The sequence below is a fragment of the Herpailurus yagouaroundi genome, unplaced genomic scaffold, assembly GCF_014898765.1.
Source record: "Herpailurus yagouaroundi ecotype Mexico unplaced genomic scaffold, PumYag 162, whole genome shotgun sequence".
Taxonomy (NCBI): domain Eukaryota; kingdom Metazoa; phylum Chordata; class Mammalia; order Carnivora; family Felidae; genus Herpailurus; species Herpailurus yagouaroundi.
The window spans coordinates 3,852,663-3,878,240 of NW_024412403.1; the positions used below are offsets into that span (position 1 = coordinate 3,852,663).

General features: G+C 55.4%; 1 protein-coding gene across 5 annotated transcripts in view; it reads right to left on the reverse strand.

Annotated features, from left to right (window-relative positions):
• Positions 1-25,578, reverse strand: part of ABCG1 (ATP binding cassette subfamily G member 1) — an 81,183-nt gene that overhangs the window by 41,925 nt on the left and 13,680 nt on the right. For 4 of the 5 annotated variants that reach the window (XM_040483856.1, XM_040483858.1, XM_040483859.1 and 1 more), the window contains exon 3: positions 18,798-19,041. In XM_040483856.1, the coding sequence (XP_040339790.1) occupies positions 18,798-19,041 (244 nt within the window). Of the gene's footprint in view, positions 1-18,797; positions 19,042-22,708; positions 22,828-25,578 lie in introns of those variants that run through there. The other variant, XM_040483857.1, reaches the window with a different exon arrangement.

Genomic DNA, 25,578 nt, shown 5'->3' on the forward strand with positions numbered 1-25,578 from the left:
CCGCCCCTGCTTCCTCCCAAGGGGATGGTGCCCACCCCTCTCGGCTCCTGGTTTCTAGAACCCTGCCATGTATCACTCCCGCTCCAGTGACCCCCTCCCCTGTGTAAATTCCCCTCCCCTCAAGGGCCATACTTTATCCACTTTTTTCCTCCCCGAGACTTAGCCAAAGCACTTTGCTTATAACAGATAACTAATAACAAATTTGTTGAATGATGAACAGATGCTTTGTGAACTTGTTAAGAACATGGGGAAAAAACTCAAATATTTTCTAACCTGAAAATCACTCAAATGGAGAAAGAAGCAACCCCCCCAAGAAGGGTTGACTAGAAATTGTTTCTCAAGAGTATGTAACACCTCACATTTCTTTTTTTTTTTTTTTTATGTTTATTTATTTTTAAGAGAGGAAGAGACAGAGTGCGAGCAGAGGAGGAGCAAAGAGAGAGGGAGACACAGAATCGGAAGCAGGCTCCAGGTTCCGAGCTGTCAGCACGGAGCCCGACGCGGGGCTCGAACCCACACACCATGAGATCATAACCTGAGCCAAAGTTGGAAGCTTAACCGACTGAGCCACCGGGCGCCCCTACACCTCCCGTTTCTTACGTTAGATGTTCCTGTCTAATTTGAAGCAGAAAAGGGCTTCCCTGGTGTAGCTGAAAAATCATGGTCAAGTTTACAATCTCGTGATCCTAGGCTTTTCCATCCCCCCCACCCCCCCACCCCACTTATCCTAAGCTGGTTACATGCGGCTTTGGTGCTGATAGTAGAGGCAATAATATATCACCTTCTCACTCAGAAGGAAATAAAGATATGCACATGAGATATAAATTTAGATGTAGCAGGGACAGTGTTTGACCTCAAAAGCTGATTTATCTTAAACCCAACTCTGTCAACCCAGGCCTTATTTTTCTAGAAAACTGGATTCTGTGAATCTTTAAGTTCTTTTCCTTACTTAAAAATAAATACTCACATAGGGGCGCCTGGGTGGCTCAGTCAGTGAAGCGTCCCACTTCGGCTCAGGTCACGATCTCGCGGTCCGTGGGTTCGAGCCCCGCGTCGGGCTGTGTGCTGACCGCTCGGAGCCTGGAGCCTGCTTCGGATTCTGCGTCTCCCTCTCTCTCTCTCTCCCCCTCCCCTGCTTGTGCTCTGTCTCTATCTCTCGAGAATAAATAAACTTAAAAAAAATTTAAAACACAACACTCACATATAAAAGTAATTATACGTGAATACATCACCTACGCAAGCACTGATGCCTGCTTATGCGGCTGCATCTTGAAATCACCTCTCTGACTCCCTGTAAGGCAACATTATGAAAAAGAAACGGAAGAAAGCTCATGAGATCGCTCATTCCTGCACATCAGGGGCTTTCGGCTGTGGCTGACCGCCTTCCCTCAGCCACGGCAGCCCTGTTTACGCTTCTTGCACTAAACTGAGGCTACTTTATGAAAACGTTCATCGCCAGGTAATTTACTGGAACAGTTTTAATGTTTTGCCAGCATCACGAGCGAAGAAGGCCTCAAGAGCAATAAATCCTTTTTCAAGCCTCTTTGTATCCACTGAGGACTCTTTTTCCTCTTAAGAAACTGCCTTCCATACCCAGCCTCCGTCAAAACCCCCACATTGACTCCTTGGACGTGCATGGATGGCCAAGGTCGTACAGCTCGAGGCTGACACCTGTAGATGCAGGGAGCCGCCCCGGGGGTCGGGATCACTGTCTGTGTCCAGTCACTGGACTGGACACTGGACATGTGTCTGTGTCACTGTCCCCCCCTCTCACCAGCCTGCTCCTCCCCGATCCGCCCTGGGTTCTCTGGGGTCTCCTGCCCGGGCCACTGTTCCTGACCCAATTCCAGGATGTTCCCCAGGGAGAAGAGAGGCAGGCATGGCCCCCCACTGGTGCTTGGCCATCAGGGTCCCCCCGAGACACTCGCTTGGCTGTGGAGGTGTGCCATAACGGGCGGAGGCCAGGAACAGACGGGGAAGTGCCTGAATTGCCTGGTTTCCCCTGCAGGTTTGCCCACCTGGCCTGGCCGCATCCCAGCCCTGAGTTGTTCTCTTTTTTCTGCCAACCTCGTGGGCCTCTCCATGCCTCCCCCAGAGTCTTTGTTTCTGCTCTGCCGTCTGCCCTGACCTCTCCTTGTGCCCTGCTTGGCCCCTGGTCTGTGTGGGGTTGCAGGACGCGAGGCAAGCCCCAGCTTACAGGCAAACGGACCCCACTCTCCACGAGAGCGCTTGCTGTATGGTGAAGCAAATTGGGGTGAAGTCCTGCTCCCCCCCCCTTAATAATCCCCTTATCTGCACCGAAGGCCTCAAGTCAGCTGGAGAAGAATGTAATTTTCCAGTTCCCTTCTAATTTTTATGACGCCAAAACCCCAATCCAACAGTTTCTTTATAGATCAAGCTTATCCACAACCCAATGGAAAGGCTCCAGTTTTCACATAAAACCCATCTTCTTTGGTTCCTCCATCTACGAAGTCCCAGAACTCTTCAGATGCCGACGTCTGCTTCCCCCTACGCACTCTGGCACAAAGCACGGGGCATCCAGAATTTACTGGAGGAGGCTCCAGAGGTCCAGAGGCAGCCCAGGGGATACAGGCTCAGCACGCAGAGCTCGTAGGGTGGGTCTGAAGTGCAGCAGGCATCTGGGAGGTAGAGCCGGGCCGGTGACTGGGGGACCCAGGACCCTGCCAGGCACAGGGTCTTCCTGCTTGGAAGTCACCCTCAGCCGGCAAGTCGAAAACGAGAGAGTTCACGCTTCCGGTTTCTACATGTCCCCCCCCGCATGACTCCTGCCAAGTCAACAACCCTCTGTGAACCTCCAGTTCTGCCAGCAAGCTTGGGGATTTCTCTGCCTCGGTCATTCCGCATGTGAAGGTGCTTCCCCCGTGGTAAAGGTCACTGCCAGTCCTCAGCAAGTTTTTTCCAATGGAGACACTTCAGTGGCAGAGTCAACTATTTGGTGGTGGGGCAAGGGGTGTCACGTCAACAGCCCCTGCCCTTCAGCACAGGGGCGAGAAGCCTTGGAGTCGCCCCACTCACGCGCCCACCATTAGGACCGCCTCTGTGTTGCCCGGATAATTTTTTTAAATTCGTCAATTACCGTCCTGCGATTCAGAATAATCTACCCTCTGCGAGACGAGGAAGATGCTCAGGTTCTTTGCCAAGAAGGGAGTGGGGATTGCAAAGCAAGACAGCAGACGGCAGGGAACGTGGTGCATCAGAGAACAAGATTTGGGGGGCTTTTACATGTGCCCGCCTACGGGCAAAGCGGTGGCCGTGCCGACCGCGGTGTTTCTTCTCGAGTCCCTGGAGCTGGTGCAGAGGACTTTGGAAATGTGACCTTATTCTGCTGTGAGCGAGTATTACGAAACACCGACAGACGGCTCAGGTAGGCTCGTGTTGGAACCCTGCTCCGGGAGGGGAACGGAGAAGCCCGGGGTCCGAAGGGCCCATTCTGAACACCCGTGGGCCCCCGTGTCTACTCTGGCCGTGCCCTCCCACCCGGGCCGACCTCAGGCTCCAGCCTCCGCAAATGATTTTGTGGCTCACAGTGCCGTTTTAGCCAGAAGGGAGGAATTTTTCCGTTAGTCAAAGACGAGGCAGGTTTACAGACAAAGAAAGAGGGCGACCAGGTTGGATGGTTGGAAGTGGGCTCCCCTATGCTCCCCCCACCTCCTCTGTCGGGCCAGTGCCCGGGGTTCCCACAACGGACCCCCGTCCCTTCACACGGCCCTCTTCCCAGATTTCACAGAGGAACTGGCCAGCGGACAAGAGTCCAGCCGTGTCACAGATCAGAACGGCTTTCTTTGGGGGCTTGAACAAGCCTTACAAACAAGCAGGAGGAAGCCTTATCTTCTTTATCCCGCACGGGTGAGGTCTCAAACCAGACGGCGCACACACACGTACGCGTGCACACACGCACACAGGGTATTTAAAATACCATGCTCTGGGTGAGACAAAGACAAAAATACAATGTGTGTTCTCTTGAATACGAACACTAAAAATCGCCAAATCCAGGCACTCCCGCCCTGTTACCCAGCATCCAGAAGCCTGCTATTCCCCAGAGATGCCGCGGGGAGGACAGTGAGATTTTAGTCCTCAGGGGAGGGGAGGGGACGGACAGGCTCCCCAAGTCCACGGTGGGGCTCAGAAGCCTGGGCCCGGCCCTGTGCTGCACGCGGAGCGGCACCTGCACCCCGGTCCCACCCTCCCAGGTCCCCCGGGGAAGCTGACCCTGAGCTGCTCCGGGGGCTGCTGAGACCCTGACGCCCCCTGGGTCCCGCCTCCAGTGCGGGTGTGAGCGGGGCCATTTCCTGGGCCAGCTCCCACAGGGTCAGTGTGGCTGTCAAACGGCCACCAGCTCCTCTTTGTTTGAACTCAGCGGTTCTCAGAGTGAGGTCCCTGGGCCAGCAGAGGCGGCATCACCCACACCTGAGGGACGTGCCGATTCTCGCCTGCCCCCCCCCCCCCATGCTGAATCCCACCCTCTGGATGGCACCGGCCCCCTGCGTTTCGCAGGCTTCGCAGCAACTCTGGCACTCACTCGGGTGTGGGGCCCCTGCTCCTCTGCCTGCCCCTCGTCACTTCAGCTTCTGGAGACGCCAAGGCACAAACAGAACAACGCAGAGGCTGGTGCCCCTGCATCCGCTCCGAGGGGGGCCGTGTGGGAGGCGTGAATAACAAAAGAGCTAGAGAAACCCCAGCTGGGCGTATTCTTGGTTAAAAAAAAATACAGTAACAATAAAGTTTTTTAATAGCAAAAAAAAAAAAAAAAAGAAGAAGAAGAAGAAAGAAAACAGCGAGAGGAAACGAAGAGGCCCCGAAAGGCCAGCGTTCTCCCTGCAGCCAATACACCCCATTACCCGCATGGTTACACCCCCGCCTGGGTCTGAGAGCAGAACCCAGGCTCTGGCCCACCACAGTACCCTCCCTCTTGCTGCGCAGCTTTAAAAAAGCCAGCGTCCCCTAACGGAAGCTCAGAAAGTCAAAATAAAGTACAAAGAACAGCACACGCTTCGGTCATTTTGCTCAGAAGAAAATGCGCTAAGGAGGGGGCGCCCGGGTGGCTCAGCTCACTTTCACGCGGTCCGTGAGTTCGAGCCCTGCGTCGGGCTCTGTGCTGACGGCTCGGAGCCTGCAGCCTGCCTCGGATTCTGTGTCTCCCTCTCTTCCTGCCCCTTCCCCGCTCACGCTCTGTCTCAATCTGTCTCTCAAAAATGAATAAATGTTAAAAAAAATTTTTTTTTAAAGAAAACGCACTAAGGAGTCTACCGTAGCACTGGCCCCTCAGGTCTTAGAAATGCATCTCGCCACGGGGCATTCCTAATACCATGGGATTTCTTTTTTTTTTTTTTAATTTTTTTTCAATGTTTTTATTTATTTTTGGGACAGAGAGAGACAGAGCATGAACGGGGGAGGGGCAGAGAGAGAGGGAGACACAGAATCGGAAACAGGCTCCAGGCTCCGAGCCATCAGCCCAGAGCCCGACGCGGGGCTCGAACTCGCGGACCGCGAGATCGTGACCTGGCTGAAGTCGGACGCTTAACCGACTGCGCCACCCAGGCGCCCCAACCATGGGATTTCTTAAGAAAACACTGCACGGCTACCGTGGATTCTCAAACCCCCAACAGAAGAAACACGGGCCCGACGCGTCCCCCCCTTCTTGGGTGACGGCGGGCTCCCCGACGTGTCAAGAACGAAGCACGTCCACTTCGCACTGCTGTGCACGAAAGCTGGTGGCCCGGCGTCCTGAGCCTCTCTAGAAGGCGGGCAGAGCTGTCGCAGTGTGTGTGAGGACACCGGATGGCCGGAGAGGCCCTCCCTGGTCCTCCCAGGCCCCTCTTCTCCTCTGGCGAGTCTGCCCTGAGCGGACAAGGTGACAGAGCGTCTGGATTCACCCCTCCCTGCCCAGGCCCGCCCCGGGTCAGGCAGGGCAGCGAGTGCAGTGTGTGCCCATCACAGTGCCACACCGTCCCCGGGGACGGGCAGGGGGCGGTCTGGGCCCGGTCAGGACCCCCGGCTGCAGCCTCCACCACTCGGCTGTGCTCCGAGCTCCCCAGACTTACTCCCTGAGGACACTGACTCGTTCTCCCCGAAAACAGGGCTGCAGGGCACAAGCATGAAGGAAGTGAACATTTTCGTGTAGGGAGCTGACTCAACAGGGCCATGGGCGAGTGTGGGCGCTGGACCTGCTTCACACGATCAAGGGCAAAGAGGAGGAGAGTGGGGTCAGCCGGGCTGGCCGTGATCGGGCGTCTGAGTGGCCCCTGCAGGAACTCTGAACCTGTGGCTTACACTTCTCCAGCCACAGTCTCCTCATGGGTGACGTGAACAGGCTGCCCGACACGGTGTTGGGGACACAGCAAGACAGGTCACCCTACCTCTCTCCTATTCCACCCACGGGCGGAGCCTCCAAGGTGGATGCCCAGGGCTCGAGCCTCCAAGACTACAGCCTGTGACCCCGGCTGTCTCACGGGGGCCCCTCCCCTCCGTGGGGCCAAGGTGAGGGTCACGTGAGCTCACAGGTGGTGATGCGTCATTTACCGTCACCGTGAACCAACTCCACTGCTCTTACTGGTAAAGCGTAAGATTTTGTCCCCAACTCACTCTCGGAATGATAAGCGAAGGGCTTTGATCCACCCTCGATTCAAGGCTATTATGACTATTTTATCATGTCGCATACAGAACCATTCATGGGGATTGTAGCTACTGTCTATTCCGCACTACGTGTTGGGCACGGCGCTTCGTATATATGAGGTTACTGGATCCAGTAAGAGGGAAGTGATGACGGTGAGGATGATGATGGCCTTTCACAGAGAGGCGAGGGGACTCGCCCAGTTGCCCAGGCGGTAGGTGGCAGAACCAGGCTTCGAACGAACGCAGACTCCCTCATTCTGGAGCCCACATTCCCAAGCCAAACCCTCCGCCACAAAGCATACGTTGCCAGGAGGTGCTGGACCCGCAGTCCTTTTATTAAAAGAGAGAAGGAGAAAGAGGTTCTGGCTAAGCCCCGTGTATATAGTTCAGTTCGCCTTACCCTCCTCCGCCTCGTTACACGTTAACTTACGACTCGAAGGAAGGAATATGCGTTTTTTTTTTTTAAATTTTTTTTTTTTTTAGAAAAAGGAAGGAAAAAGATGAACGGGGGAGGGGGAGAAGAGAGGGGGCACAGAATCCGAAACAGGCTCCAGGCTCTGAGCTGTCAGCACAGAGCCCGACGCGGGGCTCGAACTCACGGACCGCGAGATCGTGACCTGAGCCGAAGTCGGACGCTTAACCGACTGAGCCACCCAGGCGCCCCGGAATATGCGTTTTTTACAAAACCACAACATGGCAGGACTTCACACTTTGTATCTGCAAATCCAGGAAGATTCACATGCCGGCGATCTGCCACCACGGCGAGACCGCGGCCCATCACCGCGCGTGCCCGAGAGGCGGCCGACCCCGCCACGTTCCAGCACTGGGCACGACGTCCTTCGTTTCCAGCCATGAAACTCTAGCCAACAAGAGGAACACGCACGGCGCCCTGTAACATCTCACACCCGCCTAAGATAACCCAATGAACCTCGCTCCCGAGCCAACTGCTGAAGGGTAATGTTGCTGGGCGCCTTGTTCCTGCGGTGGAAATTTCCATCCAGTCACTCCAAGTGTAGACACTTCCGTGTCAGTAGACTCATCAGCCGGCAAGCTGAACGTGCCTGCGGGACCTCCCAGAAATAATGGAACCTCTGTCTAGTTCATCCACAGACGTGCACAAGCCTTAAATACGGTATTTATTCACATCCTTGACGTGGTGGGGGTCAGTCCTGACAGCCACCAGGAGCAGGAAGCCACTTTAGAGAAGTACAGAAATTCCCCCAGAGCACAACTCTGGGATGCTTGTCAACGGTCTTCCTCGGACAGGGCAGAGAGCCCAGGGCATCGGGACACGAGGTCGAGGGTCCCAGGTGAGGGAGGGCACTCTGTGCAGCTCGGGCAGAGGACCTCACTGCTCCGAGCCACAAGAGAAGGGGGTAAGGACACCTTCCCCTGCGGATGCTGGGAAGACAAACACACTCGTATCGTCGTTCTTATTCACGAGTAAAATCCCCAGTGAAGCCAAGACCACAAAAACCAGGACTTCAGCAAAGTCTGACCTACCGTACCGACACGCACTGTGCCCTGCTGTGTGTGGGTGGACCTCCGCCCCTCCCTGCTCGCACCCACTGAGGGTGGGACCCTCCTCACCCCATTCTGCAGATGCGGGAACTGAGACCCAGAGCCGCATGGCTCGGGGGGTGGGGGGGGGGGGTGGAGCCAGGATCCAAGAGCAGGGTGTCTGCCCCAGATGCCAGACTTAGCCACCGCCCATCTCCCACCCGCCTGCCTGCCCATCCAGGTTGCTGGAGGTGAGGCCCGGGGCTGCAATGACCCAAGGAGACAGAAGGCAGCCTCTTCCTGGGTGATCAGTCAGAGGGGGCTCATGGGCTCCATACAGCATGGGAAGATCAAAGCGTCCCATGTCCCCGACACCTCTTCCAAGCTGAGGCCGCGCTTGTCTGCTGTGACCTAGGCTTCTGTGACTCCATTCATTGGACTGGCGTTGCGGGCCGGGCTGAGTCAGGCCCTGGGCTGGACTGCAGCCATAAGGGGTCACTGACATAGTTCCTGTTCGGAAGCGGAGAAAAAAAAGACACAAAATCGTGTGCTGAGCGCCACGACCACGGGGCACAAGGGTATGGAGGCACAAGCCACAGAGGGGAGGACGGGACGAGGAACACCTCCCCGGCCGGGGTTCCTGGCCGAGGCCACGGCGCGGGAGAAGAACACACACATACTGCCAGCAGACGTCTTTCTCACCAGGCAGTTCTGCCGGCCCACCCCGCCTGCAGAGCAGCTTCAGGGAAGACAGGCTGGAGGCACGCAGGAAAGGGCCGAGGAGAGCCCTTGAGAGACACGGCCAGTCCCAAAGTCAAGAGGTACAGAACGCTCCTACGAAGGCAGAAAGGGACGAGATGACCATGATCCCTCTCCTCCCTGAGCCTTATCAAAACGAGAGGCAGGAGACGTCTGAGCTTTGGCTCAGAGCACGTGACACATTCATGAACGACCAAAAGGAAGGAGGACGAGGCACACGTGGTTAGGAGGCTCACCCCATTTAAGACATAACCGCTTTCTGGACAAGCTGATATGCAGGTCTCAGAAACAGGAAACCCGCAAGCTTCCTTTCCTATGATGGGGGCCTCTGAAAACCGCCGTAAGGGCTCCCCACTCGTCAACTAGAATTTTGGACGTAGTATATCCTTATGCTGCCAATATGCATTGTTACTGTTTATAACGATGGAGTGTCGCAGTTGTCTTAAACGTGCACTTCCTTCTTTTTGCCAAGGTTTGGGACCCTCCTCACCAGCAAAACCTCAAGAAAACGGAAGAGGGAATTTCTGGTAATGAAATTTGCCCCCCCGCCGTCTCCGACTTCCTAGATGCTACCTTCAGCTCAGCGAGTCTCAGAGGACTAAGAAGGTCTCTATGCAGGTTTACAAAAATGTCAAGGCTACAATCACAGAACCCGATAAGCAGCCCAGTAAAACCCAAGAGTACGAGAAAAATCATTAGACATCGGGTCAGGAAACCGAAAGGTTGAGGAGAGCATAGGAATGACAGTGTTTAAAGGTTTCCTGACACACGGAAATTAAGCCCAAAGGAACCAGACCAGCGTGTGTCTGGACAGGGAGGGCCCCGGTCCCCAGGAACGGTGACACAGGGCACCCAATCCCATCACGGCATTCCCAGGCCCTCGCAGTGTTGGAACGGAGCCCAACCGCAGAAACTATGTTTATCGCCTCGTTTGTGGGTTCGCAAAAAACGTGCGCTAGGTGCTCCAGAAAACACGCTGGTCAAGTTCAGCCATTATTTCTCCTGGCCTCGGGGACACGCCCAGGGTGGAAGTGAATCAGCAGACAGGGAAGCAGCAGCCTGGCTCTCTGGATGCCAGCCGCCTTACTGGATCCCCCGCTTCAGATTCCTAAGAGGAATTCCAGGATTCCAAAACCCGCCCGGGGTCATGTGTGAAGGCTGACCTGACCGCCCGGAGGGGGCCACAGCGGGGCTGGGTGCTTTCCTCCCAACCCGGTCGGCCCCACCCCCAGAGGCCGGCCTCATAGCACCTCACCCACAGGTGAGCCTAAAACAAAACAAAACAAAACAAGAACCTTTCAGGAGGACTGAGAAGTCGGTGGCCTCAAAGGGAACGTGCGCCACCCGACCTAATGGCGCCACCTTCCACTTCAAATAGAAGTCTGGAAAAGTCGTGGAGCCTGCCCAGGATGAAAGCTACAAGGACACAGACATTGCACAGGACACCTGCCGTGTTCCTGCGGCTGCCTTTGTAAATGTCTGTGCGCTGTTCCCACTCCGGTGAAGCGCCCAGTTATGCTTAAACGGACATCAAAATAATAAGCAGGGAGTAAAGAGTCTCTCCGCGCATCAGGTCCGTTTTAGGGGCGTCTCCGGAGGAAAATTAGGCTCCCTGACGAGAGAGAGAGAGAGAGAGAGAGAGAGAGAGAGAGAGACAGCGCGCGGTCTGGGCGCCGGGGTCTGTCGGTGCAGGTGCGGGCGGAACACGGGGTCTGCCGGGCCGGGGTCCGAGGATCAGAGGGCGCCGGGCCGGGGAGGTGGGGACACCCGGCCGCCCCAGGGCCCCAGCATCCCGCCCGCGCTCAGCGCCTCCGCTCCCGCTTGGCAACAGCGCCCCGCGCGCAGCCAATCGTGCCGCGCCGCCGAGGTTACCAGCGAGCGTTGACCGAGAGTAACCCCGGCGCGGGTGGCGGCGGCGGCGGCGGACGGCGGCCACTGCGCACGCGCGGGGGCGCGCACCTGCCCCGCCCGCACCTGCGCGCGCTGGGGAGCCGGCCCCGTTCTTCTCTCGCAGCCATTCAGAATTTAGGGTCCCTGAGAACACGAAAGTCTTCCAGGCAGCCTCCGCCAGACCCGCGGCTAGATCTGCACGTGGGAGCAGGTGCATCGGGCCGCCTGGCGGGGACAGCGCACACGTCACCGGGGGGGGGGGGGGGGGGGGGGGGGGCGGGCCCGCAGAGTCAGCGCCGCCCCCGCACCGGGAAAGAGATGGGGTTTTACTCCGTATTGAAAGCCTGCTGGAGAGCCTCCGCTAGGCCGATGGCCAGAATCTCATTTGTCCCCCCCGAGAACGTGCAGGTGAAAATTGGCCAAAATGAATTCGTTCTTTGGGAACAGGCCAGTCTCGCGGCCCTCGGAAGGGCCGTCCGGGAGGACGGCGGGTGGCCCGATACCCCCATCCTGGAGGGTGAGGGCAGGCAGGTGGACGGCGATCCTACACAGGACAGAGGGAAGTGCCCCTCCTGAGCCAGGAAGGAAATCTGGGAACCCCCTCCCCAGGGAAGTGGGGAGGCCTTTTGTGGCACCTCAGCTGCCCCCAGGGCCTGGGGTTGTGTATGTCACAGGCAAAGATAACGCGGTTCATTTTACGTGGGCCTAGGAAATGACAAAAGGAGGGGAGTTCTCCGTGGAGCTTGCTGAGAGACCGTAGTCAAGACTTGAGGTTTAAGCCTGAATCTAAGATGTACCTTCCTGGAAACCTCCACTGCTCCTGGGTAGGATGTCCAGACAGATAGGCCCCCACGACTCTTCCCCAAGTGCCTAAGGATGCAGTGTGCTAAAAAGCCAACCGCTTTTGCTTAGTGGACAGTTATTTTGTAATAAAAAATAAACCCTTCCAGAAAAAAAGCGGGAGGGCAGACATAACAATGAGAAAGCCCATAAAACTCCTGCTAAGAAGATTCGGTTTCAAGATAGGCCATGGAGATATATGAAGGTGAGGGACTTTTTGGACGAGCACACTGCTTGCCTTATGACAGTAAAAGAAACAGAAAGGGGGCCTCACATGCTCCTCTTCTGTTAAGCTCCACTCGTCACTTTGCAAACCGAGAGAGCAAGAATATTCTGGGCAGAGGCTCCTGCTCACTGCCCTGCCGCCCCCCCCCCCCCCCAGGGATGTCACTGGGATGCCCACACCCAAAGCAAGACTCTGGGGCTACGTGCTTCTGTCTCTTCCTCCTCCTCAGTCGCCCTTGGCCTTGATGCACTTGGTTGCTGTTTGGTACTTGGTTAGGTTTTTCTGTTCCTCATTGGGGAGCTCGTTTCAAGACCAAGGTTATATGTGTTCTGCAGAGTTCCAAAAAGCAGAACTTGGATCAACAGATGAACTCGAATGCAGATTTCAGCTCAACAGACAGAGGCCTTTTCTAAGAATCAGACTGTGCCAGCAAGGACCTGGCTGCCCGGGGAGGTGCCAGTGCCTGGTTGCTGGAAGTTTCCAGAGAAAGGCTGGCCGCCCGTTGGTGGGGATGCAGCAAGGAAGGTTCCTCCACTGGTAAGAGGTCGGCCTGAGGGAGCTCGGAGGTCCCCCTGGGCCTCCAAGATTGGGACTCTAAATACAGGCCTGAGCTGGACATAATAAGAGTCTTGAAGTGGCTCTGGCATGTGTTAATCTTGACATCGGATGCCATTTACCCCCACAGAGCACTAGGTGGCCGACAGAACAGCCCAAGAGTGAGGAACGAAGTGATGGCTGGGGTCAGACTGGCTCCCAGCAGGCACGTCGGCCTCCACCCTTGACTCCGAAAACCCCTCTTGGTGCCTTTTCCCATGAGCAAGACACTCAGTATTAGATATAGTTCACTTGAAGGTAAGCTTTCCTACAAAGGTTTTGGAAGCTGGGCAGCACGGGGCTGACAGAGAGAATGCACGACCTTTCTACAAACCCCTGGATGGAACAGGTCAGATGTAATCTGACCACGTGGTTACCTTTGTTCCTTAAATGAGCAGATCTGTTGATTCCAGAACTGAACTCAAAAAGAGAAGGTGTATGGTTACTAAACATTTTTTTTTTTTTTCTGCCAGTTCAGAAACAACAGAAATGGTTTCAGGTTCAGCAAAATATCACCTTGGGTTATAGCTTTGCCCTGGAAGATTAGGTTCTGGTTCCTAACAGAGGACTTTAGTTCAAGAATGTGATGTTCTCAAGATACAAACATATTTGGGGTGTTAAAGGGGGGCAGCAGGTGAAAACAAGTGTGGCCGGGACGTCCTCAGAAAGTGAAACAGTGACACCAACGCTCCAAGCAGAGCACAGCCCTGCAAAGTCTCATCGAAGAGACCAGATGATTCAAGAACGAAGCAGACTCTCTGGGAAAGTGACAAAAGGGTAGCATGCCCGGGTAAAGAGCCTGCAGCTGGGAAGGTGACAGGGTGGCCAGACATCGAGGCGGAGGAGAAAAGGAAGCCTTAAGGCCCATGATGGCCGGGCCACCTGAGTCGTGTCTGCAGAGAACATCGAGCCGGATGGTGCCACCTTCTCCATCCCGGCACCGGATTCCAGGCCCCGGCTTCCACGCAGGGTGCTCGAAGGCACAGGACGTGCCGGCTGGAGAAAGGGGAGCACCCTGACCCCTGGGTGTTAAAAGTTCTTGTAAACTAGCAGGCCTTTCCGGTTTTGAACACAGTCACTGTATCTATCGTGATTCTGTGTGAGAGCCGGCCCCATTCTCAACACGTCTTTCAAAGCCTCTTTCAAAGCCTAGAGAACAGAAGATCAAAACTATTCCAGAAGACCTCACCGCTACGGGGCCCGAGTGGGTGGCCTGCCTGCCTGCCATGGGGAGCCACCCAGTACTGAGGACCTAAGAACTGGCCCCGGGAGGGGAAGGGAGGAGCTCTCCAGTGTCTGGACTCACCACGGCAACTACGTAGGGCCACTGGGCTTCCTTTGTGAACACCCCAGCCTCAAGGAAAGAGCCCTTGTGAGCAAGGTGTAGGTTCACCACACTGCCCTACAGACTAGCTACAGCCTCAGACAGAGACAAAGGCAGAGTATTAAAGACAATTTTCTTTTGTACCCCAAAGAAAATCCACCTTAGTGCGATGGTTCCCAAGAAGCTCGAAAGCCATTCATTCATGCTGGGGAGTACAAACCCCCTTGAACGTGAGCTGCTCACCCCTGGGAAGACCCATGGCTGCTGTGGGATCCCCACGGCGCTCCTCCCCACCCCTGCTCCCGTGGGCCGCATCAAGCCGGCCAGCGCGTGGTTGGAATCCAGTCTTCCCTTAACGGAATTCCTGAAAGGGGTTTATTAGTGGCACATTCCACTCATACTCGCCGGCCTGTCATTGCAGGCCTCGTGAAATAGCTTTGGAAAGTAAGAGAAAGCAAACTTTCGTTTGAGAAACGCATGTTTAAAGCTTAGAAGCAAACCAGGACCGATAATCTGAGGTGGGCCCGCCCAGAATGTTGAACTCCATCCCGGTATCGGGCAAGGCGGGAGGGTTCCAGAGGAGGCAATTCTCTGCCCTTCCGTCTGAGACTCACCACGCTGAGACAATCGCCAGGCCCTCTAAAGCCCCAGATACGATTACTTTCATTCTCCGCCTGAACTTCATCACAAGGTAATCATGGGAGGTGTATTTAATTTCTAAGAATCATGTCACTTGTTTGGGTGACAGCATGCCATGCACATCAGCCTCCCCTGGTGACGGGACAGGTCAGCTGGAGCCTCTCCAAAGGCCCAGGAGGTCTTTTATGGGTCCTCACGGGTGGCAAAGGGGACGGACAACGCAGCAGGCCAACTAAAAGGGAAATACGTCGGCGTTAGCGGTCAAGGCGACGCGTAACGGTTTCATAAAGTGGGGTGAGGCACGTCCCTGCCAGGGTGGCCCTGTGGTGTGCCACCTCAGGGCCAGGAGCTTGCCAGGTTCCTTGTGGTATCTTGGCCTCAGATTGTACAGACCCGCTTTCAAGGGCTGTCTTCTGTGCTCCTGTGACCTGGGCCCTGTCTCTGAGCCTCAGGGATCCCACGGGGAGAAAGGGCAGAATTGGCCGCACAGCCAAGGGGCCTCACAAACGACATGAATTCTGCAAATGGAGATGGCACTGGTCCCCCAGGCGAGCAGCACCCCTCTGGTACCCTGAGTATCCATTCCTTACGATCGGTCACATCCCGGCAAGTGCTCCCCAAGCCAGGAGGTGCTATTTCGGTGTAAAACGTCCTCGTCGCCACCTGTGGCAGTAGCGCGTGCACCTAAGAATTTCATGATGTGGATTCTGTTCTTAATCAGGGCTCCTAAATATTCCCAACGCAGCGCCTCCTTTACAGGAACCAAAGCTGCTTTCAAAGTAAGTCACGCTGACGGTGAATGAGAACCACCGGACCGGGTTGTTCCGACGCATCCCCGGCCCGATGGCTTGTGTGACGGGGCCGACGTCCACACCGTTCCAGATCATTTGTCCCATCGACTTGTGCTACGGGAGCGAACTCCTTGGGGAAGAGTAATTACTGTATCAGAAGCCGGTGCGATTATCCTTGGGGTGAGCTGTGTTCTCCTGAGAACACTTCCTTTCACAATTGTGTTCTCTACTAGGAATCTATTACATGATCTAGTTTTTCCTCCAAAGACATCATTAATCATATGGTGAAAACGTTACTACAATTGAAAATGCGAGATGTTTTGTTAAATGCCGTATTCAGGGGTTGGCCATCGTCACGCTCAAGGATCTTAAAGAACCAGTGCCTGACATCTTACAAATAGTGCTACTGATTCACCGGATGCCTTCCTGCTAAGGATTACGAAGCTCTCTTTCTTGGAAACGATCACGTAGGAGTGTATAATATTATTCTCATCGCGACACCAAGCTTTGCTACAGCTTCTGTGTCGAGCTGTGTCCCAGCGCCTGGCTCTGGGAGAAACCGTGGAATCTACAGAGCGGTCCAGTGTCTCTGTGATGGAAAGAAATCTGGAGCAGGAGTCGGACCGCGGGTCCATCCTTGGCTGTGACCTGGTGCAGTCACTGGGCCCTCCGGGAACTCAACGTCCGGAGACGCCAGGGCATCCAGGCCCGGTGTGATCGCTATAGGGAGCGCAACACGTAAAGCCGAATTTCAAAAAACCGAAAACTGATATGGTGAGAGAAGCAAGGGGAAGAGCCCCTGCCCCGAAGGTCGGCCGCACAGCCAAGGGGCCTCACAAACGACATGAATTCTACAAGAGTGTCGCCAAATATAGAATGCCCACGGTGAGAAAAGGGGGGTGCAGGGTGGCTGGCTTTGACTTCTCAGCTCAGCCTAATCGTTGCTGGGGGCGGAGGCAATCAGCAGCAATCAGAGGAACAAAATCGGGAAAGGCAGGGTCCCACGTTGAGGGCGAAGGAGACGGACCCCGAGAAGGAGCAGGCTCCCCGAAGAGGACGCGGCGAACCAGGCAGGAAAAGAAGGAGCAGAGACACACGTACCAGCTTAAGGACACCCCCCCCTCCCCGCTGCCAACGTCGGGGGACAGCCCCGATGCCTGCCTCCAGATTCAATGCCTACTTTCACTCTTCATCCTGGGCGGGGGCTCTTAGCTGGGGTGCTACAGTCCCCAAGTTCTGACCCCACTAGAACTTGGACCCCACTCAAGAGCCAGCTGGCGATGAGGTAGTGAGCTCGAGCCACGTGGGCGGCTAACCTCCCTCATTCGGGAAGCTCTAGGTTTCCCTGGCCGCGGCTTGCAGCCGAACGGGGCAGCCAAGCCGCCAAGCACCCAGAAGTGAGGCCCTGTGGGCACCAAGCCTCCAGGAGGAACGCTGCTTCCCTGTGGCTACGGGGACCCTGGCACCCCCGAGGCCCTGCAGCCCGGCTACAGAGTTAGAAACCACCCCGGCTGACTAGCTCAGGTGCACGGACGAGCCCCCTGACCACTCAGCTTCCTTTCTATTCTGTGAGAAGTATTTCCCCCGCTGAATTTACGGGGAGCGGAAAGCCATCGAAATTCCGAACCGCAGGGCACCGAGAACAAAGGAGACCATGGGGCACCGAGTGGGGGAAGGGCAGGGGGAGCAAAGCGGAAACAGGTGCCGCTGAGGGGAGCAGGGAAGGAAGCCAGGCAGCGAGATCAGGCCCCGCCGGTTCAGAAACCAGCAACTGGGACACGCCAGACCGATCGTACCCATCTACCCCTCCGGCCCTCGCCATCTCTGACTCACCGGCAGGTCCCGTGGGGCTCACTTCCTACTCCTCCCCTCCCGAGCCCACACAGGTTACTGTAGGGCAAGTGTCTGTCTGGAGGCCGCCTGGGTGGAGTTTCCAAGGAGGCCACCGGGAATGGACGGCGGGTGGCCCCTCCCGCACTCGTTAAGATGCCCGTCCCCTTTGGCTAGCTTTGACAATTATGGGGACCGGTCGTAACACTGAGAGAATACAGGGTTAACAAGCCCCTCACCTAAATAGGAAACGGTACTTGCAAATGCAGAGCACTTCCTGGGTTCTGCCAGGGTTCTGCAAGTGTTCCCATGTCTGCACCGCAAGCCCACCTTCCGCTTACAGGGTACCCGTCCACGCACCGGGACGTCCGGCCACACCTCACGGGTGTACAGAATCCCATCTCTGCCTCTCACGGGTTTGCCGCCACGTGTCCGTATAGACACATCAAGCCAACAGAACAAGGCGAGTTTTTCCCTAAGGTCTTTTGTTCACCGTGAGAGTTGGGAGAAGGCTGTAACCCTGTACTGACATTCCAGTCGGCTCACACGAATGGACCCACCCGGGAGCCTTCACAGAATTTCTTCCTCTGTGACCCTGGCTGGCAAACTCGGATAACGGACGTACCAGCAATGTACATTCGGCCACCGATAAGGCTCAGGGTCTGTTCCTAGTTGTACAAACAGACAGAAGTCATCCAGCAACCAACGCGGCTTGCCGGTCCCAGCGGCCAGTCCGCCGAGGGTCCAACACCGTGGTCACAAGGAAGCCCAGCGTGCCCAGGCCAACCATCTCAGCGACTCGGCCTCAAGGGAGGAGGAGAACAAAACAGAGGTGACGGCGGGAAAAGACGGGAAAACGAAAAGTAAAAAAGTCCTGGTGGGTCTTCCTCAAAAAGGAAGAAGGGTTGACTCTGGATTTGAGCGGAGAATCCTACCGTACGATATTCCAGCGGTACCTGAGTCACCGTCATTGTTCCACACACCGTTCCGAGTGACTCAGTTGATGTTCCCTGGTGAGGTCTGACGTGCCCTCTCCCAACCAGCCCCCCACCCGCCTGAAAGAGGGGTGCAGGACGGGGGCACGGACATGCGGAGTAAGTTCCGTGGGAAGAAATAGGTCAGGCTGGAAAAGGAAACGCCAGCCCAGGGAGGCATTAACTCTACACACCTTGAAAATCTGGAGCTCGCACAGGGACGTCCAGGTTGCTAAGGAAGCTGGAAATACCGTGGGTCGTCAATTCTCGTTAACGGGCGACAAGCCGCGGCAAATACCTGAGCCTCCCGTCCATTCTCTCCCTTCTATTTTTATTTCTGTGGTTCATTTGATAACAGTTTATTTATAGCCCACCGGCACCACTCTTAACGTAGATGACTGGTTTTCCGGGGGGCCACTCTAGGTCACGGCTACTTCGTAGCCCCTCAAACTTGGGACGGAGCACCTGCCTTCCTCTCTGCTCTGAAACGTTATGAAACAGTCCCCTCTCGGGGGGGCTAACGGGACCAGCAGCCTGTGATGAGGAACCAGCACACATGGACATGAAAGCCTCTGTAATCATATCAGGCTGTAAGAGCCACCCTAAGTCCGGAGGTCTCTAATCCGAGCTGTTTGTAGTAGAGGTCAGAAAAAGGTGGGCATGAAGAAATTGGCCGTGGCGGTGACTCAGGGGGGAAGACTCCCCGCCTCCTGGCTTCCAGACCCAGATGGCCCCAGACACCTGTCGCCTCCTCCACAGGCTCCTCCCGGCCCGAGGCACACAACAGCCCTCCCTACCTTTCTTCCTCCACCAGGGTCCTTCGGGGACGGAGTAGGAGAGGTCCTTGAACTCGATGTTCACGGCCGCCCTGCGGGGCAGGGACGAAAAGTGCTGAGCCTCCGTGAGGTTGTTGTCCACCTTCTTCAGATGTCCGTTCAGCAGGTCCGTCTCGGTGGCCTCCATGTTGCCCAAGACCACCTCGTCCACCGAGACGCACACGGACTTGGGCTCCGTCATCGCTGCAGAGTAGCTGCTGGCGTTCTAGAAAACCGGGGAAGAAGCACCAAGAGACGTCACGATCTCCATAGAGGGAAGAGCGTAGGGGACTGGCCTTGAGGCTCGGGGGTCACTGAGTATTCATGGCAACGCTTCTGAAACTACGTCAAGGTGCTTACCTGGAGGGATCTGTCGTCTCCAGCCATGACTACCTCTTCCGTTTAAAAAAAAAAAAAAAAAAAAAAACGCTAAGAGAGAACACGAAACTAACCTGCCAAAGTCTTACTTTGGAGTCAAAATCTCCCAAAACTGTAACAGAAACGAATTGCTTGTCTCAAAGGATCAAACACGGGCCACCATAAAAAAAATGATCGGTTTACATTAAGTACGCCGGTTAAAAAACCAATAAGAACGCTTGGGGTTCCTAAGAAATGTGTAATTGAAAGCATTTTATTTAAAATGAGCTCTTTTAGTGCCTTCCTGTGTAGGCTCATAAACATTTCTCAAGAGCAGTGGCTTTACATCAAGTGCTGGGGTTTGTGGGAGTCAGCATTTGTGTCTTCCTTGTAAATTTTGCAAATCACTTCCAACTCTCCCTCTCACTGCATCTTCCTAGTAGCACTGGGAAGTTGGAAAGGTCGATTTCTTTTTTTTCTCTGTCTCTATTATACAGACGAGGCAATGGAGACACAGCCACTCTGAGGAGCTTGCCCTGAGCCCTAGGATCAGGGCAGGGGCACGATGGCTCCTAGGGTCGAATCACCAAAACAACAGGGGTTCCTTGCACTGCAACGCCAGGGGACCTGATCTTTTGTAGCTACCTTGGCTTTTAAAGCTTCCACGGGGAGCCAATTGCACTGGTACAGATGTGCCAAGATTCAAAAGTGTTTGTGCGAAGGAAGGAATATCCTCATCTAATGGCTTGGCAACCCCGAACAGATAAATATGCTGCAGCCACCCCCCAAAACGCAGAAGAACCCTGAGGTGGACAGATATTATGCTCTGCCTTTCCTGGCCGTCTCTCGACCCCAAGGAGAACGTTCCACAGCGCCGAAAGCCTGGGCCTTTGGCAACTCTCCTCCATACCGTTGAAGACAGTCGGCCTGATTGGGAGAGCCCATCAAGAACCATCCTTGATAATTCAGGCCACAGGACTGTGGACACACTGCCACGTTGTCATTTGTTCTAAAGCAGAACAGCACCACACTGTTCTGTTTCTGTTAGGTTTGCTAGGTGTTCCTCTAGAGGTGATAGCTTCTTGATCATTATTGTTTCCAATCAAAACCCCAAAACAAAACCAGAAAGTGGATCGTCGATAAACATGCCTACAAACCCTAGCAATTCTAGCGGCCAGACCAGCTCTCCCCCCACGTACAGGGCCGGCTTTAGGGTACGTGACTGCATCATTGAAGAGCTGGCATAATTCCCATCATGGGATTTAAAGGCTCAGAAGTCTTGGAAGGCTTGAAGGTTTTGAATATCTGAAGTACACGTGGGGCGAGGGGAGAGGTGCGCACGAGATTTCTGGTTCCTGTGATGTTTGCAAGTGTTGTCTTGCCATTTGAGTGAAAGACACACACGCACACCCCCCTCCCAGGCATCTCCTACCTCTGAAGAGCTTAACTCACTGAGATCAAAACTTAGCTCACTGACTATAACATTCTGTGGATAAAAATTAAAGTGCAAAGTAAAACTGAGAAAATTAAGCTTGGTTGGCTGCTGGCACCCAGCATGTGAAATGCTTCAAATGCAAACATAAGCCGGTTCATACGTTCCCGACGCAGAGTCCGGGAAGGCTTGACAACGGACTCCTGAGAGCCTTGGCGTGGGGATGTGGCCGTCCCGCTCCCAAGAGGAAGCTGCCGGACCACTTCCGGGCCTGGGTTTGCCCAGTGCCTTCTGTGCCGGGGCCTCTCGAAGGAATAACGGGAGCCCACCCTTGCCCAGCTCGCTCTTGGCTTTGGCCCCTGGGAGAGCATCTGCGAGGCCACTCCGGCACCTACCGCGGGCACCACACGCTATCCCCTTGCCCATCCATCCTGCCCTTTGGGGCGCACATGCTCCAGCTTGACGGCTGGCTTTGACTCCGCAAATTCTGGCTTTGGAGGAGAGAGGAGAGAGCCGTGGGGATGGCCGTGAGCTCCAGGGCCGGTCCCCAAAGCCCATTCTCCACCCCCCGCCTGCCGCCTCAGTGGAAAGGCTAAATGTCTGCTACTAAACCCACACCCTGGGGGTCCCCGCTCACTGGGTTCAGCTGGCAGCAGGGGGCATCCAGCAGCCCCTCTCCAGCGGTGGCCCCCAGGACCAGCATCCCGGCATTCCAGCTGTCGCGGCCCATCCATACCGCCCTCCTCTCCCCGGCACCCACCACAGGCGTCACCCTCGAGGAGGTTCCAGGGATGGGTGGTGTCTTTCGTTTTTTGATAAAACCCACGGGAACGCAGGGTGACGGCCATCACTCCACTCACCCGCCGGCTGCCGCAGATACCAAACCCACGTTATGATGAGGGTCTGACTTCCCTTCTAGACTCCAAGGCTACCTATTCTCTCACTCACTCCCTCGCTGGCTCCTTCAGGAATGAGAGCACCAAGCAGAGCTGCGGGGGTCAGCAGTCAGCCAGGCAGACAAGGCCTGTGGCCTCAGCACAGGCTCCCTTCAAGGTTGGGCCCCAGGCAAGAATGCAGGCAATCACAATGCCAGGAGGCAAGAGCTATAATGAGCCCTGTGCAGAGACCCAGAGGGACCTCCAAAGCAGCAGCAGACCCCGGGGTGTGGTGGGGGGCACTCAGCACCAATTTCTTCTGAGGGAATCAAATCTAAACTGAGATCCTCCGGGTGAGGTGGGGGGAGGGTGCTTGATGTTCCCCACAGCAGGTGCAGAGGCTCAGTGGCAGGAGGGAGTGGAACAAGGTGGGGGGGGGGGAGGATCTGAGAGAAATTCAGAGGCTGGGCCCCCTTCCAGGTGGTGGGGAGGAGGGAGGGAGGGTAAAATGAAACTAGAGACACAGGGTCTGCAAACCCTGTTAAGGGTTTGTACTTTATCTACAAGTCCTTGGGGGGGGGGAGCACCAAGGGATTTAAAAGGGGGGTAACAGACCAGAACTGTAATTAAAAACCATCTCCTGCCTCAACGTGCAGATGGGAGGGTGACAGTGGCCTTAACCAGCAAGTGGCCGTGGGGATGGAGACAAGGGGACAAGCCCGGTAAGACAAAGCTGGGTAGCTAAACTGATCTGGGAGAGAGGGAGAGAGAGAGAGCGCGTCAAGTACTCATTATTTAAAGTATTAAATAATAATCCCTCCCGCCTACTAGGTAAGTGATTACAAACAATGGTGACTATTGATTCAGCAATTACAAGTGCCTGTAAACTCCAGACTGCCAGGAGTACGCCTCTTCCTGTCTCCACCCGAAGGGGGTATTACCATCTCCCACTGGCCTGGAGTTGGGATCTAAGGCACAGAGACCGCCTTCTGCCCCCGACACCCCACAGTGCATGAGTGGCCAAGTCAGGGTCCAGCCCCCTGTGTTTCCTCTCTGTGCCCCGTTCCCCTGGCCGGTGTCCTTAACGGGGCTCGAAGGTTGCTCAGCTGTCTCGAGGCAAGTTGTAGGTGACTCGGGGTCATCCCAGCCCCTGCCCGTTGTAGGAAAATCCACAAGGAACTGAGGAAACCATACCATCCTGCCCCCGCCAAAAACCAACCGTTACCCACCTTTCTTCCGCGGGTGTCCAATGACCTCGCCCAATTACTAAAATCATGGAATCTTGTATGATGAGAGGCAGTGGCTGTCACTCGGAAATAGACCAGCTCTCTGGAAACACATCCTCAGATGAGAGCGGCCGGCAATGTAGGTTACAGCTAACTTGTCCTCAGCCTCCTGAGCTCATTAAAAATGAAACAAATACATCTTCCCTGCACATTTGTTCCCTTTCATTGTATGTTTCCCTGTCTTCTCCACACATTGCCTCTGACCTCCCCATCTACACACGGTGTGTGCTACATAATACACGATAAATAATAACACGTCCATTCGTGGTGTTGAATGCCGAGGAGACCCCGTTTGGATTGTTACTGCCTGCCGTTCATGAGAGTATTTTCTTGGGCGCTCATACCAATTGGCAGGCAAGCATACAGAGATGCGTGTTTAGCTGGGGAGGGTCTCTGACAGTCAGCAACCGCCCCCAGTCCACTGTGAGGCTGGTTCACTCTGTTTACCCGGAAACACACAGTGAGGGCTAGAAACTTCTTCCCGCAGCTCACGGGGAAGGGAGGAAAAGGAGAGGAAGGCACAAGCGCCAGGCATTGGCACGCGCTTCTCCCTCGGTTCTCGCTTCTCTCTCGGTTCTCTCTTCCGCGGGTAGCTGCTGGGCTTGGTCCCCACCTGGAACCGGTGGGCCCTTCACTGGAGGGCAGATCCCTCCCAGGGACGCTGGCCACATCAGAGGACAACGCTGGCCAAGAATCCTCAAGGCCATTGCCCTGGGGAGACCGATCCAAATGTCACACCCTTAACCAAGCAAAAGGCAAGTGCCACTTGCGTGGTCACTCAGGCTGCTGACCTCACCATCACCAAAAGCCACTTCATACGGCTCCAAATACCACCATCGCGTTGGGACCTCGTGCCCGCCCCTCCCAGCCCAGCTCAGGGCTGGGTGCTCTGCTCAGCCTCTAAACCAGCTTCTCCAGGGTCACAGCCGGCGCACTCAGTCCCAGGTGGGACCCCAGAGCAGGGGGCAACGAAAGAGCTCAGGATCCTGGGGCTCTCTCAAGTGCTCTTTGTTTATGATTTGGGTAGAATTTTTGTAATTAAAAAAAAAAAAAGTACACGATTTTGGGGGGAGGAAATGCTTTTCAAACCAAACAATGTTTCCTGAAAAAAATGAGCCCAGCCGCTAGTGTGTCCATCTGAGTTCAGAACACTGTGGAATTCTGGGTCTGCATCAAACTATAACATAACATTAGAAAATCCTGACATAAAAACATCAATACCTTAAAACGTTTGGATTCATGGGTTTTCCACACGTATAAACCACTTTTGCAGCTTTGAAAGGACTTCGGGAGTTACTCGGCATCTCAAAGATCTGAAACATTCTTTACCTACGACTAACAATAAGGATCGCCTTAATTTTCCATTATCCACATAATCTAGGCAACCCAAAGAGATGGGCAAATGTGAAAGGAAGAATTGCCAAGTGTTCCCCAAACATTCAATCACATGAAAGCAAATGTGAGAGGGGCTGCCTTTTTTGTGGTTCCATATCCCCTTCCGGGTGAGAAGCCAAGTAATGAAGGCAGGGCACGCCCAGAGAGGGGACCTGGTCAGTGAGTCCCCCTCCCGCCAGCCTCTGCTCCACCAACCTCCTAAACATGTCTGCGGCCCCATTCTATCGGTTTACACAAAATCATTATATAATGAGCTGGCGCCGCTCGGTATGTGTTCCACAGTAACCTGTTTGGAGCATAGGATGCGGTTGTGAGAGCAGAGAGCATGCGCAGACCGTCAGCTACGTTTTTTTTTTTTTTTTTCCTCGGGCTCAAGGCAAGAGGTAACTGTCGGTCAGATCCTGCTGAGCCCTGCTGACTTCAAACACAGGATGCTAAAAATGAAATAAGGCGAGGGGTGGGGGTGCGTGCTGTGCACCGTGGGCTTACAGCCTATGGGGAGTAATTAGCAGGATAGTAAATCCACAGACAGAGGATAGAGAGAGGGATGGAGAGGGAGGGCGAGGTGGGTTGGAAAACGGAATACTTTCTATTTGTACTTTAGGTGACCTGAAATCTAGTCTGTAAGTACCTAACTGCAAGGTCGGTGCGCTAGGCATAAAGATGCAAGGCCCTAGGATGGACGGGTCGATGGCTACTTTGTTGTTGTTTTTTTTTTCCTAATGTGAGTTTCTGGAGCTCGTATAAAGGAGCAAAAGCAGACTTTGGGCCACCAATGGGAACAGCACTTGCTGTCACTGGGTCCAGCGCTGAATCTGCCGGCACCCGGTGGTCCCCCTACGGAGCTGGCACCCTCGGGAACGGGAGATCCGCGTCCCTGTCCCCACCCTGGGCTCTCTCCAGGGTGCAGAGAAGGTGGCCTGCAGGTATCCGGCTCGCCCCTGGGCTGCCTCCCCGGAATCCGCCACCCCCTCCCGAGCACGTCCGGGAGAGGCTGTCCCTGCGGAGCGCGGGGGGCAGCGCAGGCTTTGGCTCTCAGGGAGCAGCCTCCTCTTTTGTTCCCCCAGACCGTGCCAGGCACTCCGGAGGGTGGCGCGGGAAGTGCGGGCTCCCCGCGTCCGGGCCGCGCGCGCGCCGGCAGGGAGGGAGGGACCCCCCCCCTTCCCTCGGGCCCAGGCTGCCACCCAGCTCAGTGCGCTCAGGAACCCAGGCCCCACGCCCCTAGCCAGAGGGGACCCAGACGAGGCCATCTGTGCACTGGTGGGGCTGCCCGGCCGCCTCCCGCACACTCCTGGCCCCTCCGCCTGCCCCGCGTCCCCTGCCGGTGCGGGGAGCATCCCGAGGCGTCAGGTGGCCGGGGCTGGGGGCAATGGGAACCGGGCTTCTCCCCGGGGACTCAGGGGCGGGTGTCAGGGTGA